Source organism: Anomaloglossus baeobatrachus, chromosome 2 (assembly GCF_048569485.1).
Source record: "Anomaloglossus baeobatrachus isolate aAnoBae1 chromosome 2, aAnoBae1.hap1, whole genome shotgun sequence".
NCBI lineage: Eukaryota > Metazoa > Chordata > Amphibia > Anura > Aromobatidae > Anomaloglossus > Anomaloglossus baeobatrachus.
In genome coordinates, this window is record NC_134354.1 from 786943336 (window position 1) to 786958996 (window position 15661).

A 15661-nucleotide genomic window follows, 5' to 3' on the forward strand; every position below is an offset into this window, starting at 1 on the left:
CAGGTCAAGATAGTTGGGCAGGTGAAACTGTGCGGGCTTCAAAATAAAAACACTCATACCCCAGACCTACATTACTGTACCACTTATTAGGGGGGCACGAGAACGTTCCTGGAGGACAGCCTATTCTATATTATGTCATCTACTATAGTCATAGGCATTGGCGAAATACGATGAGCGATGGCCCGGCTATTGCAGTGTTCACACGTTGCATTTTTGCATAGTTTTTAATGAGATTGATGCAAATTAAAAGCTGGCTTCACAGTCCCAGCAGAAGCTGAGGAGATTTCATAAAGCTAAGGAACACGATTGTTTATTTTTCTAACTGAAAAGGGAAACTGTTTCGGCAAGTAGGGCTGAGGGGCAGACTGCGGTGTCATTCAGCACAAATGGCGGACAGCATTTTTATGATTGCAGCTCTGGATGCTACTGACGTATATAGGGTATAAAATATTTACAATATGTGGGAAATAATTAAAAAAAAAAGGTCCTGGAATCTGTTCCACCGCTTCTTACTTTTTGAAAGTCCATTTCCTCTTTTGGATCGTTAGGAGGTCACAAGAAAATTTAGGTTGTCTGGGATTTTGGAAAAGTTCTTAAATGTTTACAAAGCACAATTCGCTTGATGGATTTGAGGAACGTTTCATCCCGGAAACCGTAGATTAAGGGGCTGATGAACCTTGGAAGACACATGAAGAAGAAAAAATTGACAAACGGTAACATGAGGAAGTATTTTCTCAGGTAGGTTTCGATCAGGTTGTAGCTGAAGGCCGTCATACAGAGCAGCAGCTGGAAGGCGTGGAGCATGACCGTTTTGGCAGCCTTGGAGGCCATGGGCTTTCCCAAGTCAACTCTAAGAGCGACCAACATGATCTTGATGTAGGTGAAGACGATGATCAACCCCACCAAAGAGAAACTCAAGATGTGGGTCAAGGTTCTCAAGGTATCTTGAGTTGTGTTCTTTAGGAATGCCAATCTTGTGCAGAGACAGTAAAGAGAGAAGTAGTCGTTCTTCACGGAGAGGCACAAAATCATGAAATCGGCCACATTGGGTATTATCCCAATTATCCAAATTGCCACGATGCTCAGAATCGCCTTCCGGCGGGTGCACCAGTCTGCATGTCGTAGTGGGAAACAGATGGCCACGTAACGTTCCAAGGACATCACCGCCAGGTTGTATGGGGCAATTTTAAAGGAGACAGAAGATATAGTCACGACTACGTAGCAAACGGGCACAGGGAAGTAAATTAGATATGTTGTGGTGAAGAAAGCAAAGAGTGCAATGATGATGTAGATGGTGTCACTGATCAGCATGTGGACAAAAAGGATATAACGGGGCTCCTCGTGCATGGAGGACGTCGTGAAATACACGTTCAGCATGATGGCCATGAAGAAGAGGAAGAAGACAATAGAAATTAGAAGGAGCGTTACTAAGGTCAAATATACAATGTCCGAGGGGAGCATGTCAGGAGTCACATCATAGTATGATGAATTCACCATCACGGAGAGACCCCGAGTCTGGAATGAAAGCAAAGAAGACTGATATCAATCATCACCGGAGAAATATATACAGTACATTGTCATGTCATCCAGGTTCTACACAAGTCCAACCCTGCTATAGAGGAATGCCTGGTGGCCACCAGTGAACCCAGCTTTTATTTTAATCTACAAGATGTGTACATTAGGAAAGAAAGCTGTCCCAGAAGCTGCTGTCCTATTCTTATGAAATAGTTGAAAACTTACCGGACTCTACTGACCGGGAGGCAGGAGTGTCATGGACCATCGGTGGTCATGTGTTGGTTCTTGATATGTTTGTTTTCATCTTCAATGATGGTCAGGAACTGAGATTTACAAGAAACTTGGAAAGGGACATTCAGGAACCTAACAGGACCAATCTCTATCAAACATAAGGTTTTAGTGACCCTGATCTTTGCCAAAAATGTTTAGCAGCAGAAAGTGTGGTGACCTGTGAGCAAATGTGACACCCCTGGACTATCAGGTCGCCACAGGGTACTGCACAAACTGCCCTTCCGTATTCCAAGTCCCTCATGGTTCTGGGTCCCTATCTTATGGTGTTGCCTCCAACAGCAAATCAAATCCTACATACACCCTGCACCACACCCACCAGGCACACCAGTGGACGGCTTGAGTGGAATAGAGTTGCCCACCTGGGGGGTCAGGGAGGGGAGGTGAGGAGTGTAGTAGGAGTGAAGTTAGGGAGTGTGAGTGAAAGGAGGTTGGGAGTCGTGGCTCCCAAGAGAAGCTTTCTAGGTTGCAGACGGTGATCTGGACCTAGAGGAGTCGGACCCCTGGTCGCAGGGGATTGTGGCTAGGTGCCTGGAGCTGTCAGGGAGGACGGTCAGCAGCCTGGCACTGTCACCGGTCTGGGACCGAAGGCACGGCGGGGTACACGGACCCTAGGTCGGAGAGAAGCTTCAGGGAACCCGGCAATTAACCTGAGGAGAACGCAGCCTTTATGATCTGTTCCCACCCATTCCAGAATCGGGGCACTAGCGTAACGAGGGGGATAGGGCCTTCCAACCAAACGGTCCAGAAAATCCCAAGCGTGAGCCCTGAGAGGAGGCTCCCACACTTAGCCACAGTGGGGAGCAGTGCCCGGCAAGTTTCAGACTACTGGGCCACCACGTTGAAGTTAAACTTAGTGCCAAGAGGTAGGTCACGGATCACCAGGCAACACCATAGGGGACGGGACCCAGACGTGCTCCCCTCAAGCTGCAGCGATACCCCGAGATTTGGTTTGCCCGGTTGTCGGCGTCTGCTTATTGACTGAGTGAGTGCCTGAGTGACCCCTGCATCCCACGGCATCCCACTGAGTCCCGGCGCCTTCCCCTGCCCGTGGAGGGCGCCGTCACCTTGGCTGTCCCGCTCCATCGCCCCGGGTGCTTTCAACAGCAGCGGCGGTGTTCCCAATCACCGTACACCACGGGTGGCATCACAAACTATATCTCCCCTGTAAATACCCCCCCTCTTCATTCGAGTGTGGCCCCTAGCCCCCGGGTCCGGAGACCCTCAAGCCATGAATAATCACCCTCGGATCCGAGCGGTTCGACCGCTGCAGAGGCGGCACACAAACACAATGCCACTTTTTTGTAACTTATTGACTATGGCACAGTGTATGTGGGTTCTGTTTCTCAGGCAATTACATGGGGTTGTTTTACAGGCACTGTGTAAGAGGGTAGCCTATGCATAGGTGTGCAATGCCGAGCCGTACATCACCAAGCACAATGCTGAGCCATACATCACCAAGCACAATGCTGAGCCGTACATCACCAAGCACAATGCCGAGCCGTACATCACCAAGCACAATGCTGAGCCATACATCACCAAGCACAATGCTGAGCCATACATCACCAAGCACAATGCTGAGCCGTACATCACCTAGCACAATGCCGAGCCGTACATCACCAAGCACAATGCCGAGCCGTACATCACCAAGCACAATGCTGAGCCATACATCACCAAGCACAATGCTGAGCCATACATCACCAAGCACAATGCCGAGCCGTACATCACCAAGCACAATGCTGAGCCGTACATCACCAAGCACAATACCGAGCCGTACATCACCAAGCACAATGCTGAGCCGTACATCACCAAGCACAATACCGAGCCATACATCACCAAGCACAATGCTGAGCCATACATCACCAAGCACAATGCCGAGCCGTACATCACCAAGCACAATGCTGAGCCATACATCACCAAGCACAATGCTGAGCCGTACATCACCAAGCACAATGCAGAGCCGTACATCACCAAGCACAATGCCAAGCCATACATCACCAAGCACAATTCCGAGCCGTACATAACCAAGCACAATGCCAAGCCATACATCACCAAGCACAATGCTGAGCGTACATCACCAAGCACAATGCTGAGCCGTACATCACCAGGCACAATGCCGAGCCATACATCACCAAGCACAATGCCGAGCCGTACATCACCAAGCACAATGCCGAGCCGTACATCACCGAGCACAATGCTGAGCCGTACATCACCAAGCACAATGTCGAGCCATACCAAGCGCAATGCCGAGCCGTACATCACCAAGCACAATGCTGAGCCGTACATCACCAAGCACAATGCTGAGCGTACATCACCAAGCACAATGCCGAGTCGTACATCACCAAGCACAATGGTGAGCCATACATCACCAAGCACAATGCCAAGCCGTACATCACCAAACACAATGCCGAGCCGTACATCACCAAGCACAATGCCGAGCCATACATCACCAAGCACAATGCCGAGCCGTACATCACCAAGCACAATGCTGAGCCGTACATCACCAGGCACAATGCTGAGCCATACATCACCAAGCACAATGCCGAGCTGTACATCACCAAGCACAATGCCGAGCCGTACATCACCAAGCACAATGCCGAGCCGTACATCACCAAGCACAATGCCGAGCCGTACATCACCAAGCACAATGCCGAGCCGTACATCACCAAGCACAATCCTGAGCCGTACATCACCAAGCACAATGCTGAGCCATACATCACGAAGCACAATGCCGAGCCGTACATCACCAAGCACAATGCCGTGCCGTACATGACCAAGCACAATGCCGAGCCGTAGATCACCAAGCACAATGCCGAGCCGTACATCACCAAGCACAATGTCGAGCCATACCAAGCGCAACGCTGAGCAGTTACATACCCCCCAAGCACAAGGTTCATAAAGACATGTTTTTGAGAGTTTGGTGGAAGAACATTACTGACTGCGCAGAGCCCAGACCTCAGCCCCAGCCATCATTTTTTGGGATGAACTAGAACATAGATTGTGAGCTCTGGGTTCAGCAGCCGAGCCTGCAGCAATAATGTGGTGACTGGTCCTTTGCAGATGCAGCCAGAAGATGAAATACATTCTATCAGTGCTTTCTAATTACTGTCCAGTTATACTGCACACCTCAGTGACTTGTCCTCTGTCCCCCTCCGGGGTGAGGGTATATGTGAGCAGTGTCCTGTGCTCTCACCTGTGCAGGTAACAGCTCTGCGTCTCCCCAGATTCTCTCTTATCTGTTGTACCTGCACATATTTATACCGCTCAGCTCCCTGTAGTACCGATCACAAGGCAATCAGGAGATATAGTGTATAGGTTACCCTAATAGTATTCTCTATGGACAATCACAGTAATAATCCATGCATTTAATTCCTCATGGGTCATTAGAAAAATCTTATGAGAAAATGTGTCACAAAACTTTACCGTAAATCATAATTTTATATATATATATATATATATATATATATATATATATATATACACACACACACACACACACTGTGTGTATATATATATATATATATATATATATATATATATATATATATATATATATATATATATATATATATATATAAATAAAATAATAAGATACAATACTACTAATAATAATTATTGTTCTAATAATACAACAAATTGTATTAATTTGTGTTTTCTATTAATTGCAGGTTCACTATATAAATTTGGTAAATCTGTTGATAATAGGAATTTAAATGATTAATATTACTACTATTTCTATAGTGACAATGGTGATAATCTCTAATCTGGGCCAATAAACTGTAACCTCCAGCCACCTGTGCCGATACATTTGAGCCTCCAGTCATCTGTACTTATAGACTGCAACGTCCAAGCATCGATGCCAAATAATGCAACTGTCAAGTATCGGCACCAAGTCTACAATAGACTGTACTACTAAGCGTCTGTCTCAGTAGACTATAACCACCAGCCATCTGTGCCCATATACAAGAAATCTCAAGCATCTGTGCCTGGCAATATACTATAACCACCAGCACGCTGTGCTAATAGACTATTGAAGCGATGGCCCAAGGACCAGTGTCCACTGTGCGGAATTACACAGGTAATAAATAAAGTAAACCGCTTAGCTGGGGTGGACTACAGCCGTCGCCTCAACTATCACAAAACAAAGTGGGAACAGTACAGAACATCAAAAATACACTTGGTTACACTGCGCTACCGTCTGACTGGCTTCCACTGCTGGGGCCGCGCGACTACTGCGCTCTAATGACTGCGGCCTACACTATGCCCTAACCAAGGTCCTCGAATTCAGACTCACGGTCCTGTTGTGAGAAACTGTCTTTCTCCAGGGACAGCAAAGTTCATTGGCGCACTTCTCTAGGTGAGGCAGGAGGGAACTTATCTTCCCTTAGGGGAATGGGCTGCTAGGCTCATCCAGGCGACGTCTTCCCTTGTTATGGGTCCTGGCCTGGCTAAAATCTGGGTTCTCTCACGATCCAACTCGCAGAAGTCTCGCAGCTGGCACTATATATCTTCCCGCTCCACGATTATCGGATTCTCCTCAGGCAGCGTCCCGCAAGATTAAACCACGTCCAAGGCACAACCACTCCATTATCTCGCTCAGTCCGGTCTCTCTCCTCACAGACACTTTCTTGCACTTTTTCTGCCGGGTTAAACCAGATAAAGTCCACAGGAGGGGAGATGTCGACCAGTCCAACTCACACCTGGAACAGGGGGCACTCTTCCCTTAGTTACCAAAAGTTTTCAGTCCTGTGCTTCCCGGCACCTGCAGATTACTCTTCCTGCCACTAACGAACCCTCTATTCCTATGCATGTAACTATAATACATGTATGACACAGCAGAGATTCCACTTTACAGTAGTATAAAACACACATTATACAGTACACTTTAATAAAACACCTAGTAAGAGTGGGGGTCTCCTGACCACCTCCCACACTATAACCAGCAAGCTTATGTGCAAATAGACTGTAACTGCCAAGTATCTTCTATACCAATGGACAGTCCGTCTTACGCATCTGTGCCAATAACCACCAGTCACACTTGCCAAAAGATTATATCTAAGTACCCATGGTGCCCCTTCCCCTCTATCCTGCACTAATGTGACCCATCCTGAGCCCCTACCTGTTAATAATGTCCTCCATCCTGTACTTCTTCCATTAAGAATGTCCCCCATCCTGGGCCTCTTCTAGTAATAATTTGCCCCGTATCCTGATATAATGACCCTCTTCGTGGCCTATTCATAACATTTGTCCTCTATCCTGGGCCCCTACAAGTAATAATGTTCTAGATCCAAGATCCCTTCATGGTATAATGTCCCCCATCCTGGGCACTTTCTAGTAATAATGTCCCCCTAACCTGATGTATTGACCCTTTTCATGGCCTACTCATAACATTTGTCCCCTATCCTGGGCCCCTTCCACTAATAATGTTCTAGATCCAGGTTCCCTTCATGGTATAATGTGCCCCATTCTGGGCACTTTCTAGTAATAATGTCCCCCTAACCTGATGTATTGACTCTCTTCATGGCCTACTCATAACATTTGTCCTCTATCCTGGGCCCCTTCCAGTAATAATGTTCTAGATGCAAGGTCCCTTCATGGTATAATGTCCCCCATCCTGGGCCTTTCTAGTAATAATGTTCCCCATCCTGATGTACTTTCATCGTTCAGGCCCCTTTTAGTAATACATGATGTCTACTATCCTTGGCTCATTCCTGGTATAGTGTCCTGGGCCTCTTCCAGTCTTAATGTCCCCCATCCTTGGTGCCTATCAGTAATAATGTCCCACATCTTGATAAAATATCCTTCTTCCTGGGCCCCTTCCTGGTATAATGTCTCCCAACAAGTTACAATGTCCCCATCTGGTCCCGTTCTAGTAATAATTTCCTTCATCCTGGGCCCCTACAAGCAATGTTCCCCTATCCTGGGCCCTTTGCAGGAATAATGGCAAAAATCTGCTGCCCCTTCCAGTAAGAATGTTCCCCATCCTGGGCCCATTTCAGTAATAATGACCAACATTCTGGTCCCTTTCCTGGGATAATGTATCCCATCCTTGTACAATTTCCCAATGTAATCCTCTTCCAGTATTAATGTCTTTCACCTGGGCCCCTACCAGTAATAATGTCCCCCTATCCTGGGCCCCTCGCAGTAAGACTGTCCAAAAGTGCTGTTTCCAGTAAGAATGTTCCCCATCCTGGACCCCTTTCAGTAATAATGTCCCCCATCCTGATCTACTTCTTAGTATAATTCCCCCATCCTGGACCCCTTTCTAGCAATAATGTCACATATTCTGGTATAATGTACCCCATCCTGGGCCTCTTCCTGGTATAATGTCCCTTATCCTGGGATCACTCCTGCTATAATGTCCCCCATCTTGGACCTCTTCCATTATTAATGTTTCTGATCCTGGGCCATATAATGTAATATATGTCCCCATCCTGGGCTCATTCTTAGCATAATGTTCCCCATACTGGGCCTCTACTAGTATTAATGCCCCCCATCCAGGTATAATGTCACTCATCCTGGACCCCTTCCTGGTATAGTGTCCCCCATTCTGGGCCCCTCCCTGGTATAATGCTCCCCATCCTAGGCCCCTTCCTGGTATAATTTCCCATCCTGGTACAATGTCCCCATCTAGTCCTTCCTAGTAATAAACTGCTTAATCCTGGGCCCCAACCAGTAATAATGTCCCCTTATCCTTGGCCTCTTGCAATAATAATGTCCAACATCTTGTGCCCCTTACAGTAAGAATGTTCTCCATCCTGGGCCCGATTCAGTAATAATGTCCCCTTATCCTAGTGTAATATCCCCATCCTGACACTTTACAGTAATATATGTCTTCCATCCTGGGTTCATTCCTGGTATAATGTCCCCCATCCCGGTATATTACCCCCATCCAGTAATAACATCCTTCATCCTGGGTGCCCACGAGTAATAATGTCCCCTATCCTGGACCCCTTGAAGTAGTAATGTACAACATCCTGTGCGTCTTCCAGTAAGAATGTTTCCCATCCTGGGCCCCTTTCAGTAATAATGTCCCACATCTTGACCCCCTTCCTAGAATAATGTCCCTCATCCTGGGTCCCTTCAAATAATAATGTCCCCTATCCTGGTGCAATACCCCATCCTGGGGCCTTCCAGTAATATATGTCCCCTGTCCTGGGCTCATTCCTGGTATAATGTCCTCCGTCTTGAGCCTCTTCCAGTGTTAATGTCTCTCATCCTGGGCGTCTACCTGTAATAATATCCCTTATCCTGGTATAATGTCCCCCATAGTTGGCCCCTTTCTGATATGCGCCCCAACCTAGGCGCTTTCCAGTACTAATGTCCACTCCTGGGCCAATCCTGTAACCATGTTCCCCATTCTGCCACTATTCTCTAACAGCTGACTTGGGCATGCCTGCTGAAATACCTGGCTCCTTAAATTAGCCTTGCACAATGTTACCCTCGGTCAATGACTGTCAATGCCGTAGATGGGTCCAATCTTACATTTCTCGTCATACTTTCTTAATCTATGAACACAATGGATGGAAACTCAAAATGAGCCGCTCCCCCGAGGGCCGCGCACTTCACGTCTCCCCTCCGGTATTCATTAGTATAACCTCCGCTAATGACAATATTTTCTCCATTAGTCTGGCTCTGATGAGACATGAATTATCTCAAGTCGCTGAGCAGTAAACAACACCTTTCATCAAGATGTAAGAGGTGCGAGCGGCCCGGGGCCAACAGGGACAACGCCTCGAGGAGGAACCTGGTGTCTCCAAACCCCGGAGACATCCTATTAATTAGCACAAAGGCTTCTACAAGAAACGCACAATTATACGAGGGAAGTAATGAGGGTTTTGATCAAAATCAACAAAACGTCATACATAAATATAATAAAATAACCAAGAGAACTAGTAAAGGGGCACGGAGGAGATGAGGATTCTCCAAATACAGTGGTTAAAATAAATATTAGATATGTTAACAATTCTCTAATTAAATATATTTCTAAAGGTGCTAATAACATGAATTTCTCACCAGATGTTGGTAACAATCCACTGTCACAGTAGATATGGGGACTAGTGTTGAGCGGACCCGGATCCGCAAAATCCGGATCCGCACAGTTTCAGAGCCCGATCCGAGTCCGACCACTACCCAGGATTCGGGGTGCACGATCCGGATCCGTTTTTTGGGGGGTTTTTTCTCTCTCTCTTTCTCTCTTTCTCTCCAGATCCAGCTACCCATTGATTTGCATGGCCGTGGATTCCGGATCGGATCCGGACTTCAGCGACAACCCGATCCGGATCCGCCGGACCCGGATTATGGCTGATCCGTTCAACTCTAATGGGGACGTATCACGCATACGGTGAAGGGAAGGGAAACCCTGTGTCTTGGAAAGGGGGAATTGGTGACCCCTAACCAATCTGGCCCCTGGCTGCCCTGACCACCCTAAATAGGTTCTGCACCTATGCGCCGAGCAGGATACCTAGCCCTGCTTGACACTGAAATATGCCCTAGGTAGGGAACAGATGGGATGAGCACTTAGTCAACCCTATTAAGCACTAATGAAGACACAGGGAGCACAGACAGGGGGAAGTCAATGAATAACATCTCCAAGAAGTCTCAGGGAGAGAAACAGAAACAAACAACAATGTTTCTTCGAATGAATACAAATTAGATATATATAACTCTATCACCAGCAAACACCAAGGGGAAATTTGGATATTTAAGGACACAAAGGGAAGTGAAGATACTTCTCAGCTGAAAGGTTAGGATATCCGCAGGGTGCTAAAAGGAAAGGGATTAACCCCAAGCAGAGAAGGTACATAGGATACCATTTACACTACAGCAAGAAGAATAGAATGTCAGGGAGCAGTTTGTGTAACCAAATGCTGTGACCTTCTATAGCCAGACACCACAGGACGGTCTGTCTGACACACCCGTGACACCCATCCAATCCTCACAGGCAAAGAAAGAAAACCATAGCTGGCCATTTATTAAGTTATGTATGATAATGAGAAATGATATATGAAGAAAAAGAGGTGCAAAAGGCCATGTCAAGTCCTGACACCAGCTGAAATCTATCATTAATTAGAAAGAAAAAATAATATCAGCTGCTTCAACTGATGGCATTTAAAAAGCTGTCTCATTACCATGGTGTCACACAAAAAACCTCTCATGATGGGTAAAACCAGTGAGCTGTCTCAAGACCTTCGCAACCTTATTGTTGCAAAACATACTAATGGCATTGGTTACAGAACAATGTCTAAACTACTGAAGGCTCCAGAGAGCACTGTTAGGCTCATAATCCAGAAGTGGAAAAAGCATAATTTCACCATAAACCAGATATGACCAGGTGCTCTCCACATCATTTCAAACAGAGGAGTGAAAAGAATTATCAGAAGAGTTGTCCAAGAGCTAAGGACCATGTATGGAGAGCTAGAGAAAGACCTGTAATCAGCAGGTACAATTGTTTCAAACAAAACAATAAGTAATGCACTTCCCCCTCCATGGCCTGTATACATGCTGCTGTATGCACGCTCCTGTATGCACGCTCCTGTATGCACGCTCCAGTATGCACGCTCACCATACAAGACTCCATTACTGAACAAAAAGCAGGTTCAAGAGCATTTAAAGTTTGCTCAACAACATGTAGTCTGTTATCACGATAACTATGGGAAAGCAGAGAACCAGAGTTCCTAAGATGTCCCTTAAGCTAGGGGGCATTATGCTATCCCGATTCTCAGGGATACTCCTGATAGTGGAGAGGTCTGAGTCTCCTTTCTGGCCCTGCTCCTGACTTTGGATGGGCGAACCCAGACTGTAAAATTCGGGATTTGTAAGGACACCCAGTATCCGTGCACCGACCTCAAACACAGAGTTCTCAGGGAAATCTGGGTAACTATCCGGATTTGGCCACCTGGATAATTTAAAAAAATAAATAAATAAAAGGAAAAAGAAAGAAAATAGGGAACAAAGCAGGCGCAGCTTTAACACTGCTTCCAGGTCCGCGCATTAACCTCATAATATTCACTGCTTCACCCACCAGCAGTCTCAGCATCTCCTATTGGATGTAGTCAGACCGCGTCCCCACCCTATGTGACAACGTGTGACTGCTTGGAATCACACACGTTGTCTGCATCTCTATAGTGATGTAAAGATAAATTAAAAAATTGTTGTATGGTCCCCATATTATTAAACCCAGCACAGACAAAGCATACGGCTACAGGCTGCAACCCCCAGCTGTGTGTTATCTTGGCTGTGTATCAAAATAAATATCAACTGTATGTGGTTTTTTAAATTATATAAATAAAGAATTTTAAAAAACTGTGTGCGGTACTTCCCCCTCCAATTTTAATTCCCAGCCATGATAAAGCTGGCAGCTGGGGGCTGGAATTCTTAGGCTAGGGAGACCCCTAGTTATTGGGCCCCCCTAGCCTAAATATAGCAGCCTGCAGCTGCCCGGAATTGCCGCATCCACTAGATGCAACAGTCCTGGCGCTTTACCCGGCTCCTCCCAATTGCCCTGGTGCAGTGGCAATCGGGGTAATATAAGGGTTAATGACAGCTCACAGCTGCCACTAAGCCCTAGATTAGTAATGGGAGGAGTCTATGAGACCCCCCCTATTACTAATCTGTAAGTGAAAAGAAATAAACACAAACATCGAAAAAATCCTTTAGTTGAACTAAAATAAAAAAATCCACTTTTTTTCTTCAATTTATTAACCCAAGACATCCAGTTTCAATGTAATCCACATGAGGTCCCACAACAATTCCAGCTCTACCACATACTGAAGTCACAGCGCACGGGCACAGAACATGTTCGCACGCTGTGGCTTCAGGCAGAGACTTACTGAGCAGCAGCTGTGAGCGGTGAGGTCACTCAGTTTATCTACGGTCACAGCTAGAGGTTCCCTTGGTACCCCACCTGTGACTGCAGGTAACCTGATCTCATTGAACTCAGTGACCTTACCTCATAGACCTGCATGTCCTCAAAGAAAACCAATTTTTTTGCCAAGAGATTCAGATTTGGTGCTGAAATTTATATATCATATTCCTGCACCAAATCTGCATTTTTCGGCAAAAAAAAACCCCTATCCAAACACAATGTGGTTTGAGGTGATATCGATGTGAATTTTTTGGCAGGAGATACAGATTGGTTCAGGAATAAGCATCAAATCTGTATCTCTTGGCTAAAAAAATGCACAAAAATGGTTTTGACGCCGTTTTGGTGTGGTGCTCTGCCAGGAGATGCAAAATGCACCAGGTTTCTTCTCCAATCCCCCTAACCTTTTCTACCACAATATTCAGGTCCCCAGAGACTTAAATGGGGGTCAGCGTCTGAACAGATGTTCAGGATTAATTCCGGTCCTAAATCAGCTTTGGTTTTTTTTTTAATTCGGTTGGATCGGCCAATCCTGAATATCTGTGTATTTGCCCCTCCCTGCTTCTGACCAGTCCTGATCTGATTTCCCCTCCCCCTCCGCCCAGGAAGGGATGGGGCAGGAGTGTGTAGAAACCACAGACAAAGACAGACAAGGGAAAACCAAAGGTCTGTCACACAGCACACACATACAGGTTAAGACTGTAAGAGATTCAGGAGGAAAACAAGAGCAGGTAGGAAACTACAAAACAATAGGGGTAAACTCCACAACTGCACCAAGCAATGAGCACAACTTTCAGCTTCAACAGTAAGGCAGGCTTTGCACGTTGCGACATCGCAAGCCGATGCTGCGATGTTGCACGCGATAGTCCCCGCCCCCGTCGCAGCAGCGATATCTTGTGATTCCTGGCGTAGCGAACATTATCGCTACGCCAGCTTCACATGCACTCACCTGTCCTGCGACGTCGCTGTGGCCGGCGTCCCGCCTCCTTCCTAAGGGGGCAGGTCGTACAACGTCACACGGCAGGCGGCCAATCAAAGCGGAGGGGCGGAGATAAGCAGGATGTAAACATCCCGCCTACCTCCTTCCTTCCGTATAGCCGCCGGTGGCAGGTAAGAAGTTCCTCGCTCCTGCAGCTTCATACACAGCGATGTGTGCTGCCGCAGGAACGAGGAACAGCATCGTACCTGTCGCGGCAGCGTAATTTTGAAAAAGTCGGAGCCTGCACCGATGATACGATAACGACGCTTTTGCGCTCGTTAATCGTATCATCTAGGATTTACACACTACGATGACGAAAGTGATGCCGGATGTGCGTCACTTTCGATTTGACCCCACCGACATCGCACGTGCGATGTTGCAATGTGCAAAGCCGCTCTAAGTCTGGGACACCACACCTGACCGACCAACATAGAATAAACTATAGCTGGCATGGGTGTAAGGTTTCAGCCAGTATAAATAGGAGGGGAGCAGATGTGATAGGCCTCCACACAACATCTGACCAAAAGAGCGAGCAGACCAATAGAGGTTAACTCTTGCTAGCCTGCCTATGAATCAGCACATAGCATGTCAATGCCAGAGTCTGCCTGTGTTGATCCCAGACACCAGAGATACCATCAGGCGGAGTGTCAGAATCTGCAATGTGAACAGAGCCCAATGCTGCAAGGAGAGTCTGGAAGCTTCAACACCAACAATGGCTTTCGTACCAAGCATTAAATCAATTTCAGTAACGTGTTCAATATATTTTTCCTGTGTGATTTCTCATAATTATGCATAACTTACTTTATGGACATCTATGGTGATTTATTTGCCTGTGTGGATTGGATGGGTTGTTACCGACATCTGGTGAGAAATTCATGTAAAGAGCAGCTTTAAAAATATATTTACTTAGAAAATTGGTGACGTGTTCAATACTTATTTCACCCGCTGTATATTTATAAACCGGGAGGATATTTTATTTTTCATTTTAGGCAGTGCAGGTTCCATCATTATCTGACCTTTAATGAGGCAGAACATTTAATAATTTTCCGTTATCATAACTTTTTGTTTTTCAATTTACATATTTATAGGCAAAATGCTCAGGAGCAGAGGACAGAACAGTCCCCCTACCCCATATTCCAGAGTGCAGAGCTCCTGTGGTAACATCAGGACAAACTCTGCGTCTGCGGGAGCTTCATGGCTGAGCAGCAACAGCCGTACATCACCAAGCACAATGCTGAGCCGTACATCACCAAGCACAATGCCGAGCCGTACATCACCAAGCACAATGCCGAGCCGTACATCACCAAGCACAATGCCGAGCCGTACATCACCAAGCACAATGCCGAGCCGTACATCACCAAGCACAATGCCGAGCCGTACATCACCAAGCACAATGCCGAGCCGTACATCACCAAGCACAATGCCGAGCCGTACATCACCAAGCACAATGCCGAGCCGTACATCACCAAGAACAATGCCATACATCACCAAGCTCAATGCCGAGCCGTACATCACCAGACACAATGCCGAGCCGTACATCACCAAGCACAATGCCGAGCCGTACATCACCAAGCACAATGCCGAGCCGTACATCACCAAGCACAATGCCGAGCCATACATCACCAAGCACAATGCCGAGCCATACATCACCAAGCACAATGCCGAGCCATACATCACCAAGCACAATGCCGAGCCGTACATCACCAAGCACAATGCCGAGCCGTACATCAAGCAAAATGCCGAGCCATACATCACCAAGCACAATGCCGAGCCATACATCACCATGCACAATGCTGAGCCGTACATCACCAAGCACAATGCCGAGCCATACATCACCAAGCACAATGCCGAGCCATACATCACCAAGCACAATGCTGAGCCGTTCATCACCAAGCACAATGCCGAGCCATACATTACCAAGCACAATGCCGAGCCATACATCACCAAGCACAATGCCGAGCCATACATCACCAAGCACAATGCCGAGCCATACATCACCAAGCACAATGCTGAGT

The 15661-nt window shown here is 46.8% G+C and overlaps 1 protein-coding gene across 1 annotated transcript; it reads right to left on the reverse strand.

Moving 5' to 3' along the window:
• Positions 1–564: 564 nt before the first annotated feature.
• On the reverse strand, positions 565–1497 carry LOC142290059 (odorant receptor 131-2-like). The gene has a single exon (XM_075334003.1). The coding sequence runs from the start codon at positions 1495–1497 to the stop codon at positions 565–567; it is 933 nt and encodes a 310-aa protein (XP_075190118.1).
• Positions 1498–15661: the final 14164 nt, after the last annotated feature.